The 20,082-nt window shown below is 38.9% G+C and overlaps 1 protein-coding gene across 1 annotated transcript in view; it reads right to left on the bottom strand.

The window, feature by feature from the left end:
• The window catches only part of STN1 (STN1, CST complex subunit), a 40,482-nt gene that overhangs the window by 14,922 nt on the left and 5,478 nt on the right, over nt 1-20,082 (bottom strand). The window contains exons 2-4 of the mRNA XM_027898017.1: nt 9,134-9,272; nt 5,120-5,215; nt 543-614 (exon numbers count right to left, since the gene is read on the bottom strand). Coding sequence (XP_027753818.1) covers nt 543-614; nt 5,120-5,215; nt 9,134-9,266 — 301 coding nt within the window. The 5' untranslated portion in view covers nt 9,267-9,272. The remainder of the gene's footprint in view (nt 1-542; nt 615-5,119; nt 5,216-9,133; nt 9,273-20,082) is intronic.

Genomic DNA, 20,082 nt, shown 5'->3' with positions numbered 1-20,082 from the left:
GCACGTTTAGGACTTTCCCAAATTGTAAAAGACTGCTGGCATCCTCCCACTGTGTTTTAAGCTACTTTCAAGTTCATTGCTGACAATGTATGTGTGAGCAGGAGAATATGAATACAAAGGGAGGATTAATCCTGAAACCACTGTATCACAAGTGAAGGTCAATGGATTGACTTCGGAAACAGAAGTTGTGGCACATTTCCAGCCTAGTTTCTCACGAGATGAAGTCACAAAAAGAACTAAGAAGAAAATTCTTTGAACAATGTCACCACATAGAATTTAAATATCATATTACTCAGATAAGGAAAAGGCAGGGCAGGACATAATGTAATGGTTTTATTGGCATCACCATTGAACATAACACAAAAACTAACACAAAAGTCCTGAAGTGGTCCAGGTCATAGGATGTGATAGTTTAAAATAAATTAAAAAAATTGAATAGTCAAATTTGCTCTTCTGCAAGTTTGATCACTTACAAAATTATGTAAGACATAGGTAGGTAAAAATGCATGGTCAAAACAGGAATTACTTCTTTGATAAATTACCTGATAAAGGTGTTTCTGCTACCATGGGATTTTTCCAGCAGACACAATTTATAACTCCAGTGCTATCATCCACTGAAAAAAAAAAAAAAAAAAAAAAAAAAAAAAAAAAAAAAAAAAAAAAAAAAAAAAAAAAAGAAAAATCAAGAATTACAGAGTAGGAAAGCAGGTAGACATGTTCTGGGAAGTAAAGGTACATAGATGTGTAGGGAGATAACTGCCAAGGAAATCTCAGTCCAACCAGTTTGAAAGGGAAAGTGAGTGCCCAAACCCCACTTATACCTCTGAAATAATTTCCACAGTCATTCCAGTCATGGAAGTAGCTCAGCACCAGATGTGTTTATGTGCATGGTCACCAAAGTAACAGGAATACTCTCAAGGAAAGATCAAGCACTAATTTAAATGATGAGGCTTCAACACATATATTGACTACTAAAGGGTTTTAATCTCACTGACAAGGTCAGAAGAAGAATCTTGTTGAAAGCCAAAGTCAGACAAATTAAAACAGGAAACCAGGAACAAACCACAGAAGCATCACTGTTACAGTGAGAAAACAACATTCTACCAGTGGGGGATACAACCATGTGAATAAACCGGAAGTGCTGCTGCATTGGCCTCCACGTTTATGTTGTGTTCAAAGTCTGCTGGCCTTTCCTGTACCAGATGATGTCCAAGGAGCAGAAAGGCAGCTCCTTTAGCCAGAAAGGACAGAAGACAGCACATACTCATGGTTCTGCTCTAGGCCAGGAATTCCCAACTTAAAGGATAGGTAGTGGCGGCATGCATGCCATTTCCGCTGCAGAAAAAGCCCAACACCTTCTCCCCGAGCACGGGAGCTGTCTAGTTTTTCCTGTTTTGCCAGTACCCAATCAAAATAAGTTTTACGATTTCTGCCTCAGGCACTGCATTGTCAATGACAGCAGAAAAAAAAAAAAAAGAACCAAAGCAAACTAAAAACTATCAGAAGAATCAGTTGTTCTACAGAGTGAGAGACTGTATATAGATGGCCTGTCCACCAAACACTCTCTATACAGAAAGGCACCAAATGTCTGTGAGGGATCATCCAGCCAATGCTCCAAGCAACCTTGCTTCTTGAATGTAACCATCTCCAATACTCAGATTCCACTCTTCACAAATGGAAACCTGCAATTTTCTTCTGCTCCTTAAACCACATCCATGTTTAAAAAAGTAACAGCAGTGTTTACCAGGAAGGTGTTGATTGGTACCTGCAGTCACTTCCTCCAGGAACCATAGTGTTAAAGCAAAATGCCTTTGCATTGTCTCATGTGTTTTGAAACAATCTCCCTATTTAGGGGGGTCTAATTTCAAATTATTGTCTTGCCTTCCTGTTTCCCAGTAGTTTAGCTGCACGTTTCTATTAGCAAACATACAACATTTATAAGACGCAGGCAATTCCAAACTCCACCGCAAAAGTATGCTCATCTTTTCTGTTCCCCTTTTGAGCTGCTGTGTCTGCAACTATTTCAGCAGCTTTAACTTTGTACCAGAGCCCAGATAACAATCTAACTGGTAGGATTTCCTCTCCTCGGTATAGACAGACAGCAACTATTTTAGCAGTCAGAACCTACATAAACCATGCCAAGCCATCCACGCAAGCCAGCAATGGCAATGAGAAACAGGGCAGATGACATTTCACTATTACATTCCTAAAGCTTCTAGATGTTCCAGCTCTTGACTGGCTGTTGCACCAACTGAAACACACCTCCTAAGAAGGGCCTGGAAACAAACCAAACAAGACTGAAGGATTAGGAGGCCACACTCCTCCTCCTCAGCCTAACAGCCGAAACTGAAGTCCTGGAGAGATTGACCTGTATGTGACCACACAGGGAATCCGGGAGCAGAGCAAGGCTCTGCAACAAAGTTCACCCATTCATAGGTAAAAGCTTTGAGCAAAAAGACAACTCCTGAAGCACAGATGAATGAGAACTCTTGCAATTGTATTCTAATTAGACAGGGGAATGTTAATCTATTTTAGATGCACTCAAAGGGTCTACAAGCTTTTGAAAACTTCCTGTGCTCCCTGTGCCGCCCTTCCTCATCTCTTTGGGTTTAAAGTTTTGTTTATTTGGTTTTTTGTTAGTTTGCTTTTTACCCCCCCTCTTCCCCATTTCTTGTTCGTTTGGATTTGGGTTTTTTTGACTCTTACTTAACTATTTGAGGGGTAGTACTCTCAAAGCTACTTTAAATGAGATAATTGCATTCATTTTTATTACTTTATGACAAAAAGGGTATGGCTCTTTTAAGGCCTGCCAGAACCTACTGAGATCCTGGTAAGATTTTTTTTCATTTGTTACTATGGCAAGTGCCTTTTATCCTTTCAATTAGGTTCTGGAGTATAAGGAAAACCATATGTGATCTTTGATTTTGTTAGAAAGGAAAGGGGGGAAAAAAAAGAGGTCAGAAAGGTGCATTAGCTAAAATATGAGCTTAGTCAAAGCTACATTTTAATTAGATATTCTCCTCCTAGGTGATCATAATAATAGCAATAAACAATCAAATCAGAATGTCAAAATAAATAAAAATTACATGCTGTGTCAGACAGGAAAGAGTCAGTTCACTCCCTTTTACAATTATTGTTTTATCACCAGTTCTGGTTTTCAGCAGAGAGGACCTAAGATTCTTTAAAGTGAGCAGTGTGTATTCTGAAGTAGACAGATAGGAAACGGGGGGGTGAGGGGGTATAGTGGCAGTGACACAAAGACATTTCAGTTCCCTATCAGAGAAAAAGTACAAAGGGAGAACTGCTTTGTAAGTCACTTTTAAGCAGATGGAAAGAGAGCAAGCCTTGAGCAGTGTGTGGCACTCCAACTGATGCAACGCCCGATCCATGACTCACCAACCGGAGTCTTGAACTGAGAAATGCAAGAAGTTACAAGCAGGAAACTGTCTAAGAAGTTAAAATTTTACACTGGTGGAGTCGGCCTGACTGAAAGGGAGGGCGGGTTGGGGAGGGGCACCATGGCAGGTAGCCTGAAAGCTCAAACCAGGAACTGCTGGAACAAAGCGTGGAGTTGGATGAGAAAGGACAGCAGGAAGCCAGGCTCACTGAGAGCTGCACTTAAAGGTCGGCTGATCTGACAGTAAGGCCTCAATTCCAGCACTCTGCCGTTTCTTTTTATTTCTATTTGTCCATTTTCTGCCCCAGTCAAACATTTTAACAGGATTACTTGTTAAACAAATGCTGAGGGCAGCACAGAAAACCTTTGCCCATAGAATTATTTTGCCTTGGTCATTTTGATTCTGTCTTCCTCTGTTCTTATGAAGTGATAACTGTATTTGAATACTAGTGCAATAAAAGAATAATAGCTGAAGTTCAGTTTACATTTCAACACTTCATTACATCAATTACATCTCCACCTCTTAACTTAGGCATTTGTTTACCCTGTGCCACTTCAAGTGCCAGAATCCTGTTCTTCAAAATATTTACTGACAACTTATTATTTAGCATTACGGTGAGGTAATAACAAACATTCAGAAATTTGACTTAAAAAGGCAGAATCTAGAAAATATTCACTCGGAGATGCTTGAAAGGAGAGCACAGAGTCAACTCTGAGCAGCTGTATCCTGTGCAGGGTATGTTGTATGCACTAGCAGCCAATGCTGCTCTGCAGCAGTATGATGCAACTGCAGGTGTTGTGGAACCTGGGACCTGGCTAAGTTGTCAGCTGTATCTTCACAATACTCCTGTGTGCCAGGGAACTGCTGCTGACTCAATTTTATAAGCAAGGAAATTTGGAAGAAGAGGCACTCCATGACTTATCACCGTCAGGTGGAAACCCATGGCAGAGGAAGACTCTGGGCACAAGGGCTTCAATAGGATCTGTGCATTTGGCTCCCCCTTCCCACTGAGAAGTGACTTCCCCCTACCTTTTGAAACTTGCCACATCACCACTACTCCACTCTGCTTTTCTTTCCAGATGAAAAAGACAGCTGAACAAAATGACAATCAGATGTTTCCATGTTAATAAAACTGTCTGAATACTGGGAAAAGCAATAGGGAGGAGACAAGTCCCAGCTGGTGTTGGTAAGGACTGGTACTATGATGCTTGAGTTAGATTTGCTAAGACTCTTGTGCATCTAAACACAAACAAGCTCCTGACTGCTATTAAAAAGCTATTAAAAGCTGCCTCCAAGATACGACAAAACATACAACAAGTCAGAAGGGATTTCTAAGGTTCAAAAGAGGAAGAAGTGATTTCCCATTTGCAGGCACTGTTCAATCCATTTTTACCTCACCAAAGGAACTTCATATGTATGAGAGGAAAGTGGTGGAGTGAGTCCAGTGACAAAGCAACAACCAAAATTAGGATTTGCTACATGACCCCAAATGAATCAGTTACTCTATTGTAACTATTTGATTCTCTGCTTTGAAGTGAAGATGAACAGTAGCTTCCCTAAATTTGCCAAGTAATCTGAGCTGCAGATATACATTGTATTAGGATAAGAGCACAATTGTTTCAAGAAAAGACAATGATCAAATAAGGAAGCCTTTCAGTTCTAACAGTAGCTAAGATTAGAAGGCTGATAACTGCAGGAAGAAAGAAAGAAACTTTTCTTACCTCCATAATTATAAAAGGCATCTCTCTCCTTCTTTTGAACCACTACCCCAACAACATCCACCTGTCTTATTGGATGTCCATTATAAAAGAATATACCTAGACATAAAACATGCTTGATTAGTGTAACTATTTCTTTCAACATCTTACCCTACACAGTCACATTTATCAGCGAAACCCCATCATTTTTAACATATTTAATATATCTGATATTATAAAATGCCTACACAGGAAAAATCCCCTGGACACTGAAAGAGTAGGAGCACTAAAAGGAAAAAGCATCAGCTCCACTTGGGACACCAAAAGCTTGCTTTTGTTGAGTGTCAGAACTTCATTCACCTCTTGTTTTCTTGCACATTTGGATCTGAAAAACAGCTGCAGGCATTAGGGTTTTTTTTATTTTTTGTTTTGTTGTTTCATTTGGGTTTTTGTTTTGTTTTGCTTTGCTTTGTTGTTTGTTTGTTGGTTTTGAATTTTTTTTATATCTTCATGAGGCTTCAGAATAAATAATAGAACACAAAGGAAGCAGTTTGAGCTTCTCACAATGCAGCTGTTCCTGATTAAGGCAGAGCCTCCGAAAGGAAAACTAACATAATTCTGTCTTTCATTTCTAGAAGAACAGGAGCCATGGGGGCAGGGCGAGAGCAACAACCCTCTCAGACTGAGGAGTACACTATTGCAGTCATTGTGGACTGCATCCCGAACTTCAGTTTCTGAAAAAAAACATGTTCTAAAAACATCCCTTCAAAGCTATTTTTGTGCATCTATAAAGATAACTTGAATAACACATAGAAACATGTCCAGGAAACAGTGAGAAATCAGAGCCCAATGGACTCTGACAGCACTGAGGTTGCCTCATTCTGTAATCTCTTTCAAGAGAGTGACAAATGTTGTTAACAAACACCAATGTAAACATTATACACTGAGGCTTCACAGTGCACTATCAGGAGGATAATAGGGCAATAAGCTCCAAATATACCCTGGGCTGGCTAGTTTTCAGTGAGTGTGTTTTCTCCAGCAGTATTTTTTGAATACTGCTGCTTTACTGAAGTAGGCCATCTGGGATGTTCAATAACTGTCTTCTGAAAACTAGATAACTCGAGGGACTCAGAAGGGAACATTTGGCTCCATACACTGTGGCAAGTGTTATTCTTACAAAGGGAAAGAGAAACAAGGCAGCAAGGGAGTCAGAAAAATGTTCTGTATAAAAAAAAAAAAAAAACCAAAACCAAAATCCAAAAATAACTTGTCCTACATAGCTAGCAGCCTTAAGTGAGCTTGAAATTAACTTTCTTCATGCAAGACAGAGAGGAAATCCAAAAGCTTCAGAAGCAATCATAGGTGATCAGCCAAGCAGATCCTAAGCAGAAGTTTTGCACATGAAAATCCATTGCAATGTTTTGAGGGTGCATTTATCACTCTCATCGTAGATTTGGCTGTACTAATCATGCAGTCATGGGTCAGGTCAGGCACAGAGAATGTTTGGCAGGTCTGTCCACTTTTCTCTCATCTACCAGGACACTGCTATAGAAACCCTCAACGGAGATGCTCCCAGTGTACATAGTTATTCACCGAACCTTACAGCATCTCAATAAAAGGTCTGGGCTGGTTTCAGGGTAAGTCTGTAGAGCAGAGACTCCAAGCTCCTGATTATGCAAAGAAGCAACATGTTATTATGTTCATTTCCCAGTTAGTAAGCTGAGTTTTAGCAAATGACAGAGATTGAACAAAACTGGTTCTCTCCATCCCCATAAATTCACATAGAACTTCACCCTTACTCTCCAAGAAACTACTCAAATTAATGTGAAAGACGAAATTATATTCAACCGATTAAAAGGTGTTGGACTCAATGACTTCAAGATATAAATTGTTTCTCCTACCAGCTTATTTGTTCAAATTACCTCCATATTGGTAGCAATGAAAATATACCAAACATTTGAAGCTACAGACAAATATGTCCTTTGAGGTTCCTAATAACCCAGTAAACAACACATACAGCACTCGGCTCTTACCACAACAGGAAGCCACAGTAGGGGTACAAGGGGCTACAGATACAGAGCTCTCTAGGGCAAGTGCTGGTCATGTCTTTACCAGCATTACTGAGCACTGAGGCGTTTGACACTGCTTTAATTATTATTACCTCCTTTTATGCTATTTGTAGCTTCCCTCTCTTGTTGATAAGCTGTCACAATGCAGTAGTGCATGATAACTCTGAGAAAAGCCTATTTCCATGATGTGATTATGTGTTACAACCGAGTTTGACACCCACTCTCATTGCAAGGCCTCTAAGACAACACAATTGCTGTTTTTATCTGGGAGGTTTTCCAGCCTTCTTGTCACCATTTATAGCAGGAGAATAATTGGCCAGGTTTACTGCTTTCCTCCGTGTTGTTTTAAGGCATTAGTCATAGTGGCATCAAATCCTAATGTTTAAAAATGGAAAGAAAAAACTCATTAGGTCATTTAGTCCATTTCCTCAGGGCCAATACAAGACTATTTCATACAGTAAATTCCTGGCAATTCGTACAGTCAGGATATAAACAATCCCAGTGAAGGGCATCCCACCTTTTTCCTGGGAAGGCTGCTCCATGGTTTAGCAGATGTCATTCTAAGGATGTTTTTCCTGACATTCAGTCTGTATTTCTTTCCATTCCTCCTAGTTACAACTCTTTGTTTTGCAGTCATTCATTCTTAATTACCATTACTGAATGACTGATTTATAGCCCATCATACCCTTAGCTTCAGCTGGTCTTTAGAAGCCCATTAAAGGCAGGAAACACTGACAACAAACACCTACGTTCTTCCTTCCCCAAAGTATATATATTTTTTTTAGTGTTTCTGTTGTGCTATCATTTGTTGCTAACAAATACAACATGCTGAAAGGTATCTGGTTTGGTATATACACAGCACCAGGAGAATAAAAAAAAAAAAAAATTCAGGATGTTGGTTCTATGAAATTTCATTTTGTTCCTTAAAGTTTGGTTTAGAAAATTACACAGGGCTGCAAGCAAGCTCAGATGTGCAGAACGCCAGGTGCACAGAAGTGGAGAAAGCTCACGTGCACCAAGTGTAAAGGCTGGTATCTCAACATAACAGATACCACTTCCTTAGGATCATCTTACGGGAAAAGAGAAAACAAAGCTGGAAGAGTTTCTAAAGCAGAAGCCAACTCACTCAGATAAAAGAACAGGAAGAGAAGTGAGAAGGGAAATTCAGGTAATTTAGAGGTAAAAAAAGAGAGTAGTATTGTACATTCTAGTACTGTTCTTGCTATCATGAAATATTTGTTGGTGTTTATAAGGTGAATTACTCTAAATACATTTTTACCTGTGTATGTACAATTGTCCAAGTCCAAACCACAATCCTATTTTGCTGACATTTGTTTTGCATTTTGTTTGAAAATAATCAAAATATCTCTAATTGAAGCAGAACAGTTTTTACCAGATGCACTTGCTACACCACTATTACTGTAAGACTGTTATAAGACAGTTTAAAATGGCCTCTAAATAACACTCACTGTAAGACGAACATCGACAGTCGGTAGCCTAATTCCTGCAATGGATTTAAGACAAAAGTCTCCCACCATGACACTAACAAAGAGATAGATAGATAGATAGATAGATAGATAGATAGATACATACATACATACATACATACATACATACTGGGGTTTGGAGTTTGTGAAGTCCCTTTGTACATAAAAATGGTTGCGAGAAGAGCAAAAAAAACCCATCGGTCCTTCACTTCTGCAAAAATAGCACTGCTGCTATCCTTGCTGTTAAAGAAAACTAAGAAGAACAACAAACCCTACGAGGCAGAGCATATTCAAAAAGAGACAAACAGATGTACCTTGTCTCTGTGGACAGAAAAAAATACAAAGAAAAGACATAAAACATGAAAACCAAACCAAAGACACACATGATGTTCATGAAGCATTCTGCAATCCTTTGATAAAAAGCACAGCATAAATCGATTATAATACTCTGTGCATCATAACCTGCATGTATAAATACATACCTGGCACCTGTTTAGATTCTCTCATTTCTTTTATATCTTTAATATAGAGTCTTGCAAATGCAGAAAATACAGGATCCATCCCCCAGTGCAGAGAAGGTGTCTCTTCCTCATACTTCTTGGACTCAGAATGCATTCAAAAACCTGTGAACACAGAAGGACTTGTAATTGTTTTCTACACAGGTGAAGAGCTGTTCCCATATATTCCAACTGAATAAAAAACAGCTCATGAGTTTATACACAGTAACACAACACAGCTGATGATGAGACACAGGAGTTGATCTAATACATTACATTTATTTATCAATATTTCATGTGTCACCACATGAAGTATTCAAAATATAAATAGTCATGACTTGTTTGAAATACTGAGAATCAACAGCAACAGCATTTTCCCCAGTTTCTTAAAATGAAACAGAATTTCAGGGATTTTTCCCCATGAATCCACAGACAGAGAACCAAAGACAATACTTCTTTAAAGAGCAGGATTGTGGGATACTAATTGGTTACTTCCTGTACATGTGATTATTATTTCCCCCATCATTCTTTTTCCCTTCCATAACATATTCTTCTCATTGTTCATCCTGTGCTTTATTGTGGAGGTGGGGGAGGATGGCCTTACATAAAACAAAAGCAGCCAACCCTTCTTTATTTTGGACACATTGTCTCCACTAACACTGAAATTGTTATTTTCCCTTTTTACCTCTTCAGATTTTGCTGTTTGATGTCTGCTATCTTCTGCCATTACTAGATCCAAGTCTCTGCTTATCATTGTGCTGATGTCAAAAGCCCAGCAATCGATTCAGGAAGGGTCCTCATGAAGACTGGGAAGCTGAAAATACTTTCTATTAGCTCCTCCTGTATGGATAGCTGAATTGGTCCCCTAAAGCTCTCCAGGTCACCCCTGAATGGGTGTGAGCACCTCTCAGCTCTTGGGCAAAGGTTGCAAGTGGACTGATTTTGAACAGTGGGTAACAGGGATGAGATTCGCAGCTACATCCTCCCGAGAGGGAGCAGCTCCCAATTAGGAGTGGCCAGTGATCTGTGCAGTCTGCAGGAGACATGTCTGGCTGCTGATGTAGAGCCAACACGCCATGAATATCACAGTAGCATCTTGCTTCTTTGAGAAACTACAGAGCTTGATTCTGCACAATTTCTCTTTTAATGCTTAAACTTCAATTTGAGGGGGAAAAAAAAAAGGTGTAGCACAGCATGGCAGAGTGTTGCTGATATCTACGCTATAGCGCATAAAGAGCTGCAGATGACAACTAGATTCCTTTCCAACTTGTATTTTATTTTATTTAAATAACAAAAGGTTAGTGTTGTTTTGACCTTCCTTAGACTGGTCATTAAATTTGTAAGATTTTGAAAATATTTGATTTAGTCAGTTCCACCAGTCACTTCACCACTGAGTAACAAAGTAAGTAGTTTTGTTTACATATGATCTATATCTCTATCCCCACTACAAACAGCTTTTCCCAACCTCTCCCTTTTGCACCTGCAAGGAATACTCAAAAACATCTCACCATCCTTTTTTTTTTAGTCAAGTTTCCCCACAAAGCACCCTTTTTCTGCTGCTGAACTGCAGACACTGCTCAACAGAAATTTACAAACTAAGCTGTTAAGTGTTTGATTTTAACACAAGCTGCTGTTCCTCCATATGGCAGTTCTTTGGTTACTTGCCATAGACCATGTCAAATTTAGACCATAAAGTTTCCCAAGCAAACAAATGGTTTAAACCTGTATTCTACTTAGCATGATCATTGTCTTAAAATAATTAGTCTCCTCATCTGTCTCTTTTTGTTTGCAGTCTCTAGTACAGAGTAATATTCCTTTCTGCACCATGCCCCCCTCCAGTTTGCTCTGCATGGTTGCAAAGCCTGTCATAGCTCAGCACTCATTTTCCCTCCTAGACAGACATCAGACTGAGTTAACATGCCAAAGAGAGACAGTCAGGCAACAAGTCTGTCTAACCTTCTATATTTTGGGTAAGCTGCCACTCACTGGGGCAAAAAGCAGAAGTCACCCCTGCACATGTGTGTGTCTGAGATGAAATCAATGAAGCAACTCCACTGGATATTAAAAATATCTGCATTTTGGTGTTTCAGTAAACAGTTGTCAAGCCTGAAATGCCCAAATGTGAACAGAGTAAGTCCAAACAATGCTTTTAGCTTAAATGAAGCATCTCCATAATTTTTTTTACAGCCTCCCTTTTCTGAAGGGAGGAGGATTTCTGCAGTAAAAGCTCTTTATCTCAGCAACTACTGACAGTTAAATCTCAAGTTGTGGAGATCACTTCTCACTCCTAGGCTGGGTTACAGCTCTTCACAGGAGACATTTACACCCATCACATCCATCCTCATGTACAGACCACTCTGCTTAGTTCAAGTCTGCTACAGACACACAAAGTTTTGTCTTACAGATCTGGCAAAGATTCCTTGACAAAAAGTATATCGTGCCCCCAGCACTATGAAGGTAACACAAGATTCCTTCAAGTCCACAGGACAAATTTGGAGAAGCCCTGAGTTACAGACATTCCATCCACACCAGGCTGGGACAGTGAAACCTTATTCCAGCTGCCCACTCACCTTCAGCAAGGTCTGACAGGCACATGAGGGGTGTTAATGCAGGGCAGTCTCTCCCGGTCTCTTCATGGTCCCAACAGTCTTCCCAGCCCCTGCCACCACCCAAAACCAAGACTATTCTTTCTTCTCTCCCAAGTGGCCACTTGGTAGCTACATTTGCACAGTGACCTATTTAAAGCCAAAGCTTGTGGCCAGTTGGAAGGAAAAGCTATTTACTGCCTCCTGGATGTACTGCTTGCCTCCACACACTCCTATAACTAGTTTGTTGTTCTCAGCAGTTTCTGTTTGCTCCTATAGCAAAGGAAGATGTTAACCATTTCCAAGTATCCATTGTTCAGTGAGTCCAAGATTGTTTCAGGCAGATGGATAGTATTAGAAAACATAATTCCTACAAGGCAGACAAAACTCTTCCAATCAGTTTATCTTTTGCTACATAACAGTATCTTCCCGTAACTTTTTCTTAAGTTGGCACAGGAAGCCTCTCCATCCCAGGCAGAATGTGCCAGAGGTTAATTAATGAGTCATCCTGGCAAAAGTAGAACTTTCCATTATGCTGGAAGTGTTTTCAGCTCTTAACTGGTACCATTGGTGATATGCTATCAGCAAGGAAGATAAGAGCTGCCTGTACAGTGAAGATCCAAGGGGCAAATAGCCTGCATTGTGGAGATGCACAGCATTATAATCAGTGAGAGCACAGACAGTAAACAATAGACAATTCAGAACAGATACTATAAGTACAAGTGTTTAAGGATCAATCTGGCTTTTGCTGTAAGATAGTGATCAGGCTTAGCAATAAAAATGGAGTCCTAGCGAAAGGTCATCCTTTTCTGCATTTTGTTTTAAATGCAGTGTAATGATTTCAGGGTTGCTGTAGTGCAAGGAATTCAATCCTGCTATAGGAGAAAAAGGGCAAGAAAAGCATCTGGTCCACAGGTTTATTAGATAGAAGATATCTGTATTCTATTTTTAACCCCAAAGAGAGGACATAAAGCCATAATCAAAACCAAAAATAGAATTAAGTTCTTCTTGGGAAAATAACTCTGTTTCTGGGGTAAAAAAAATCTAAAGTTTACATAGTAGATATCTATATACAAATAAACAATAAACCTCAATTTGAGATTATCCTAACCTATTAAAATAAGGGTGCCTCTTTCACCTACTGCTATCAGCGTTATCTTTCCTGACTGTACTGAGAAGTAAACCGATTCCATAATCCTCAGAGTTATCGTGTGAGCTCAGCAAGGTATTATCCTAAAAAGGAAAGAAGGGAAACCAAGGAAAATTGGCACCCTTCCCAACAATGCCACCACCAAAAACCAAACCCATTTTGTTTCTTCCATCCCGAGCAGCCTACCTGGTAGCCTTGTCAGAATAGCTTCCTAATTAACACCAGAGCAAGTTATTCAACAGAATTAGCCCTGGCCAATAAATTGGTTTGCTCATATTGTGTCCACCACGTACTTCTTTCAAAAAAGGTAAATGGTCTTCTTCCGAATGGAAACCTCAAAGAAGAGTATCTGTTTTAATGTTTCTTGTAGTCTTTTCTCCAAATTTGATTAACAACTAAAGCTCTGAGAGAAAACTGCCCTAGTTTGAGATTAAATGTTTGGAGCCAAGAAAAGGTATCTTGCCAGCAGTTGTCTGCAACTACTCTGCAACTGCTGGCAGACTGCTGCAGAGATTTTTTCCCAAGTTAGCTGTGAATCAAAACCAGAGAATTTATGCATTAATACAGGCAGCTTAAACATCCTACCAGGCCTTCACTCTTCTCCAAAGACTGCCACTAGTGTACCAGCACTAATGATTTACACAGGAAGCAGCCCCTAAGCTGTTGGAGTTGCCAACCCAGTGCATTAAAAAACTTAAAGTAACCACTGGTTCACTTACATAAATTAGCTACAAACTGTGGCTGTCAAAGAATTGCTTCATAGGTCAGCCATCCCTGCCACAGAGAAAGCAACTTGTAGAAAGAGGAGCAGAGTCAATAGCTGGGTTTTGTAACACCCTCTGTCATCTGAATTGAAGTCATCTGTGTCTGAGTCAACACTCTATGTGACAAATGAGTATTATTCAACTCTTCACCATCAGCAGAGGCAATTCCAGCATGATACAGTCAAAAGCATTTCTTGAAATATGGAGGTTTTAATTACCCACAGCCACATACAACATTTTAAATTAAAAACAAATAAACCCACTATATTATTATACAAGTAGATCTTACTGAGCTGGGAAGTAAAGCCTTTGGTGACAGTTAATACAGAACCAAGAATCTAAAACTGAAACTCATCCATAGATCTTTAAAAAATACATAATTATAAGAAAGTTCCCAATACTAGTAACAAGACGAAAGCCACCACTGAGACCAAAACACATTACTAAAAGACAAAAAAAAGGCTCCTGGAAAAATTAGTATTGACATCAACAGCTAGGTAACAATAAGGTAAGGTCACTTTGGCTCCACTCTTTGCATGGTTTTTCTATTAAAAATCAAGGTAAGGTAAGCTCTTTCAATCTTTCCTAATAAACTACCTTCTGCTTCTGCTCATGTTAAGTCCTGTACATTTTGATGCCACATGCTGCATATCCTGTAGGTTTTATATACACGGCACGTACAATTTGATTTTGAAAACATGGTTTTAAAATAAAATTAAGAAATATAGAACTCTTCTGAAGTTCCACAAGTTTAGCACTTCTTGAAATGTTACTTGTACAAGGGTTTAATGTTTGTCTGTGATCTTCAAGTAACATATTTACCCAAAAGAAAGAATTAGAGATTTTTTTTTTCCTTAAAGACACTCCTCGAAATTTTAAACATAGTATGTCTTTTAACTACGTTATATTACAATACGCTTCCCTGGCAATGGCAGTGCAAGGCAAAGGGCCCATCACCACAACCTTTAGCCAGTAGGAAGTCTATCAACAACATAGAAAGGTATTGCCCACATGCCCATAACAACCTGGATACAGATAGGAGCAAGATAGCCGTGTTTTATCAATAAACTGACACCACTGTTGTGTAACAATCTTCCAGTGGAGTTATTGCCTCCATTTTATAACCTCTAACGTGTTTCCCTCTCTCTGTTTTTTTCTTTCCACAGCACTGCCTAGAAAACCTTCTGGACATGCACATGTGGCTACAAGAGACCAGACAGACTGGCTCCTCCAACATCCACAGCCTTGCAAGGAAGGGAGACAAATCTTGCAGTTCCAGACTGCCTTCTTTGGCATTGAAACTTGGTTTATATGCAAGTTAAACCTTGTAACGAGCGCTCTATTTTCCAAAAGCATGATTCTGGAAATCTAACAAGGAAGCGTGTAACAAAATAAACAGTAGAAGTAGCTCTTTCTGATCCTTGTCCTGTGCACTTGTAACAAGATAATTTCCCATGAAAGAGAAATCAGCAAATCACTCAGCAGACCAGTAAACTCATTCTATATGTATATATTTCTCATGATCACCTGCAAGCTTACCAGAAATAAGGTATTCAGAAAGCTTCACCTACTTATTCACTTCACTTACTTGTATTTTAAAGCTATTGGATAATCACACAGAAGTGCCTCCTTCAACTAATTCCCTAACCTATCTCCAAAGCGAGGGCAGAAGGAAGCCTATGAAGATGATTAACTCTCCCTGAAAGCTCTTAATCACCCACAGAGCTGCCAGAATGAGCTGAGCTGCTGAAAAGATATTCTTTCCCTGGGAGAGAAGGTTCTCAGTTATTAGTGATAAATAAAAACAAACAAAACTAAAAATAAATTACTTCTTATAAATAGTAAGTTTCTTGCCTGGCAAAAGAGTGGTATGAAAGCTTCAATAGCAAGAGGATTCCAGACAGTTTCTTGGAAAAGGAATTTTTTTTTTTTTTTATAGATATTTATAATAGGGAAGTGATCCTGCCCCTCTATTCAGCACTAGGGAGGACTCATCCGGAGTGCTGTGTCCAGCTCTGGGCTACTCAGTACAAGAGAGACATGGAGCTCCTGGAAAGATTCCAGTGGAAGATGATTAGGGGTCTGGAGCATCTCTCTTATGAGGAAAGGCTGAGGAAGCTGGGCCTGTTCAGCCTTGAGAAGAGACAACTGAGAGGGGACCTAATCAATGTCTATCAGTACCTGAAGGGAGGGCGTCAAGAGGACCGACCAAGCTCTGCTCAGTGGTGCCGAGCAATAGGACAAGAGGCAAAGGGCACGAACTGATGCTCAGGAAGAACATGAGGAAGAACTCCTTTACTGTGCAAGTGACTGAGCATTGGCACAGGTTGCCCAGAGAGCTTGTGGAGTTTCCCTCACTGGAAATATTCCAGAATCGTCTGGACACAATCCTGAGCGATGTGCTCTAGAGGACCCGGCTCGAGCAGGAGGTTAGACCTTTCCAACCTTACCCATTCTGTGATTGTGTAATTTATTGGTACAACATAAAGGAATGTTAACTCCTTCAAGTGAACTAACAGAGAAAAGTGAACAAAACCTAAATCACCCTGGCTTAAGGAAATACAGTGATCTTTCCTACTTTGGTATAGCAGTTTTGCATAGTGGTACTATGCAAATAATGCCTCTTCCTGAACAAACATTTTCGAATTTTAGAAATTTGGGTGGAAGTGGCAAACACTATTTAATACCTTTCTGCAGCTACTGGGCCTGTGAACTCCATGGCAAGCTTGACTCGGTTTCTAGAGGCAAGTGTTCCATTTCTCTCCCCCTCCTTTAAATTGGTTTATACATCTCGTGTAAAGTAGAACAGCCTCTGGAATAAGTCAGAATTTATACGAACATTCATAGCTCAACAGAGCACTTTGTTACAATCAGAGACTTCAAAATAATTAACCTACCATTTGGTCTAAGCACACAGTTGTGATTTGAAGTTTTCAAAATATTCCTGGCACACACTAAAGCATTAGATTATGACAAACCTGCTTAATCTTCTGAAATAAATTTGCATTTTTCTTTGCTATGCAAGTGAACCTTTAAACTCTATCAGAACACTGTGAGACTGTGCTTGAAACATGGTGTCAAATAACACTATTGTTGGTATATACAAAGTAAATAAAGCTGGAGTAATTTTGAAATCTCAGATGAAACTAGGACCATCATAAATTTTGTGAGCATAACTAAAGACTGAGATTTCTCATTTGAATGCCTTTTGGAAGATTGAGACTTAACAGTTACTTCTCTTAGAAAGATTCATACAGTTGGCCTGACACTGATCTTTGATTCTAGACCAGCTACATTTGTTCTTTGGGTTTTTTTCCCACCTCCAAATAAAGACTTGTAATGCTTCCTGTCTGAAGGCTGTTCCTGTAGAAAAATGTTTAGACACCCCAAAAGTCAAACCTTTGCAAAATGAGCGATAGCAAAGAAAAAACAAAGAAAAAAAAAAAACATTGAGACTATATATTATTACAGTACTCCTACTTGGAGAAATTTGAACTATCATCCCACATAAGAACAAAGCTTTCATTATGCTTTTCTAATGCTCCCCACACAGGTCCTCTGAGCCAACATCTAGGAAAAGTATCAAAAGTGTGGGGGTTTTGTATCAAAAATGGTACAATTCCCAGGCTGCTGTTCTCTGAATTTCTTTTGCAACTGTGCCTTCTTTCTGAGGATTAAACTTTTATACCTGAAATCAAGCACAAGATTTCTTGATCACACCCAGGTTGTTTTGACCTGGGCTCTAAACCAGAAAGTTCTAGAAATGCCAAAGGTGTATAGATATTTCTTATTCCTTAAGGCAAATTGTTCTGCACGGTCCTTTACACTGCATTCTGTGAATAATCTGAAGAGTAGGTTCTTCTCAGCTAAGGAAAGCTGTCTCACAATCCCTTATCTTCAGCTGCTAAACTATCTGGACCTATTAAAAATCCAGAGATTTTTAGTCCTTTACTAACTTTTGGGTCAGCAATTTTTGTACTTCTTTGAGGGTGTTCTGAAACAATGAATATCTTACCAATGCTCCCTCTGAGGTCTGTCCAAATCTCATCCTGGAGAGGTGGTGTAAGACTGATACAGAACAAACCTGTCCTTCAACATGAGTGTCTCCTCAGTAGCTTTTCTCCTTATGGAGCAGAGGCAACTAGGTTTGTTTGCTGGGAATGATTTTTGCTCAGACAAAGTTTAAAAACCAGAGTTTAAAAACTTTATCTGAATCCAATTGAAAGGCACTAAATGGACACAACACTATTAAGATTCTTGAAAGAAGATACCTCACTGACGACTCTGGCTGTAAGTTCTTCCATGAATCACTGTCACAGCTAACATGATAAAGTCACTACTATTTCTGACTTCTTGGTATGTAAAAAAACCAACATCCTTTTATAAACTAATTTCAATGTCTCCTCAATTGCATTTGAATTTGAATAGATGCCACTCCCTACCTCATACTCTGAAACTAAGTCACTCCTGTATACTGTATCCAGAAAAATACATTATGGATCAGTCAGAAGCCACAGGAATTATGTTTCATATGGGTAATTTTATCTCTTGCTACCATTCAGTCCACTTAATGCAATGGGCTCTTTTGGCTTAGGCTGTAAATATCGCTTGGTGTATTATAAAACATAATTTTGTGGATTAGCTACTGAAGGTCCCTTCTGTCAAAAAAATAAACATTTCAGGGCACTTGAGACAAAAAGTGCATCACATCACAATGCTCCATTTTGTCATAAGCAAGTGCTAGTGCCCAAAGTTTGCACACACTATTGTTGAACACAGAACAGCTGCTGTTTGCCTTAACAATTGACATATTATTACGTCCTCACTCGCTACTGTACCCAGATGAGATCCTACAAAAAACCAAATTCTACTTTACAGCACATAATCAACTATTCTTTTGACTCAAAAATGAGAATCCCACAACAGCCTAATAAATCTAGGCAAAAAGAAAAGAATGCTGCACACACAAGAACTGTTATAAACATGGTTGTAATATAAAAATAACATTATTCAATGAAAAACCATGCTTTTTTTTTTTCAGTAAAATCACTTAATACTTTAAAGTCTAGCTTTGCATTAATAAACAGTTGGTATCTTACATTCTATATGTTAATTCCCCTTTTTGCTAGTACATACATCTCCAATATTGTACCACTGCAATGTCTCTCTTCGGGATGTTACAAAAGAATCAAGAGTCTTTAGTGCTGTATTTTCCTTTATTGTGTGCTGGGGGGAAATGTTCCTCATTTTCAGTGTGGTATATTTTTAGTAGTAGTTGTAGAAGGCATAATAAACTTCCTTCTAATGCACGCCACATAACCAGGACTGGGTTTGCTGGCTCGCTGGCCAGCCATATTAGAAAACAGATTTAAAAATAACTAATTTTCATACTACAGTACAAGTTATTTGGTCCCAAGATTACAGAGCCGATCGAGATCACAAGAGAACACAAAGTCCCTTCTGGAAAAAAAAAAGACTCCTGGGAAACAGAGGAAGAAATTCAGGATTTGCAGAAAGAAAAGCAGCAATACGTGTGGGTTTTTTGTTCCGATGTTTTTTGTGCCAGTATTGACTGAGAGCAATACTGAGATGCAAAGCTATCTTTATCCCTTAATAAATTTCTAATCCTAGCTGCTATGTGAACTAATGCAAATTTGAAAGCCACAAACAAAAAGAGCAAATCAGCTTGTGACTGCTATGCAAGAGGAAAAGGTCTTATTACCATCTGGAGGAAAGACAAACATGGTGAAGCATTTGTAATACATGCTTTCATGTGACTTAACTAAAGCTTCTAATATCCATCAGATGGAGGGGGCTCTGAGAGTTTTAAATACTTTGCCTTGTGTTCATTTACAGTTTTGATCAAATAAACTGTTTTAAATTGAATATAATCTCAAATGCTTTAGATGGTTAGAAAGAATAGAGCATTATGACTAAGAGTAGTAGTATTTTAAAGGATATTATTTTAGAAGAAACGAGCATTCTAGATAGACTTACTCCTGCGTGGCTCTGTGGAAAATTGTTGCAGTCATCACAACAGTGAGAGGACTTTTATTACACTAACCACTGTATTAAAAAATGCAACTATCCACCAGTGCAGCTCAGTATTTTAATATTAATTGAAAATTCCTACTGAAGGAGTTTTTAAAATAAGTGCAAACTAAAAAGAGTCCAGCCTTCTTGAGAAATTTTATATAAGGATGTGAAATTTTTAATTGCATTAGTCAGGTAATCAATGAAGAGAATCGACCGTGTTAGTTTCAAGTAGTTGACACCTTCCATTAAATCTGAGGTTTGCTTCTCACTCCCCTCCAATGATATATGACTGTTTCTGAAAATCAGTCTTAAAAGTGACTTTCATGTAGATCAACTAGAATCAATAAGAAAAAAAAAATTTCTTTTTGAAATAAGTTCAAAGAAGTTAACATGTTAAAG

This window comes from Empidonax traillii, unplaced genomic scaffold, assembly GCF_003031625.1.
Source record: "Empidonax traillii isolate 1590-97213 ecotype Southwest subspecies unplaced genomic scaffold, ASM303162v1 scaffold574:size890810, whole genome shotgun sequence".
Classification (NCBI taxonomy): Eukaryota; Metazoa; Chordata; class Aves; order Passeriformes; family Tyrannidae; genus Empidonax; species Empidonax traillii.
Note: the sequence above shows the minus strand (reverse complement) of the source record. Positions and strands in the feature narration are given on the sequence as shown.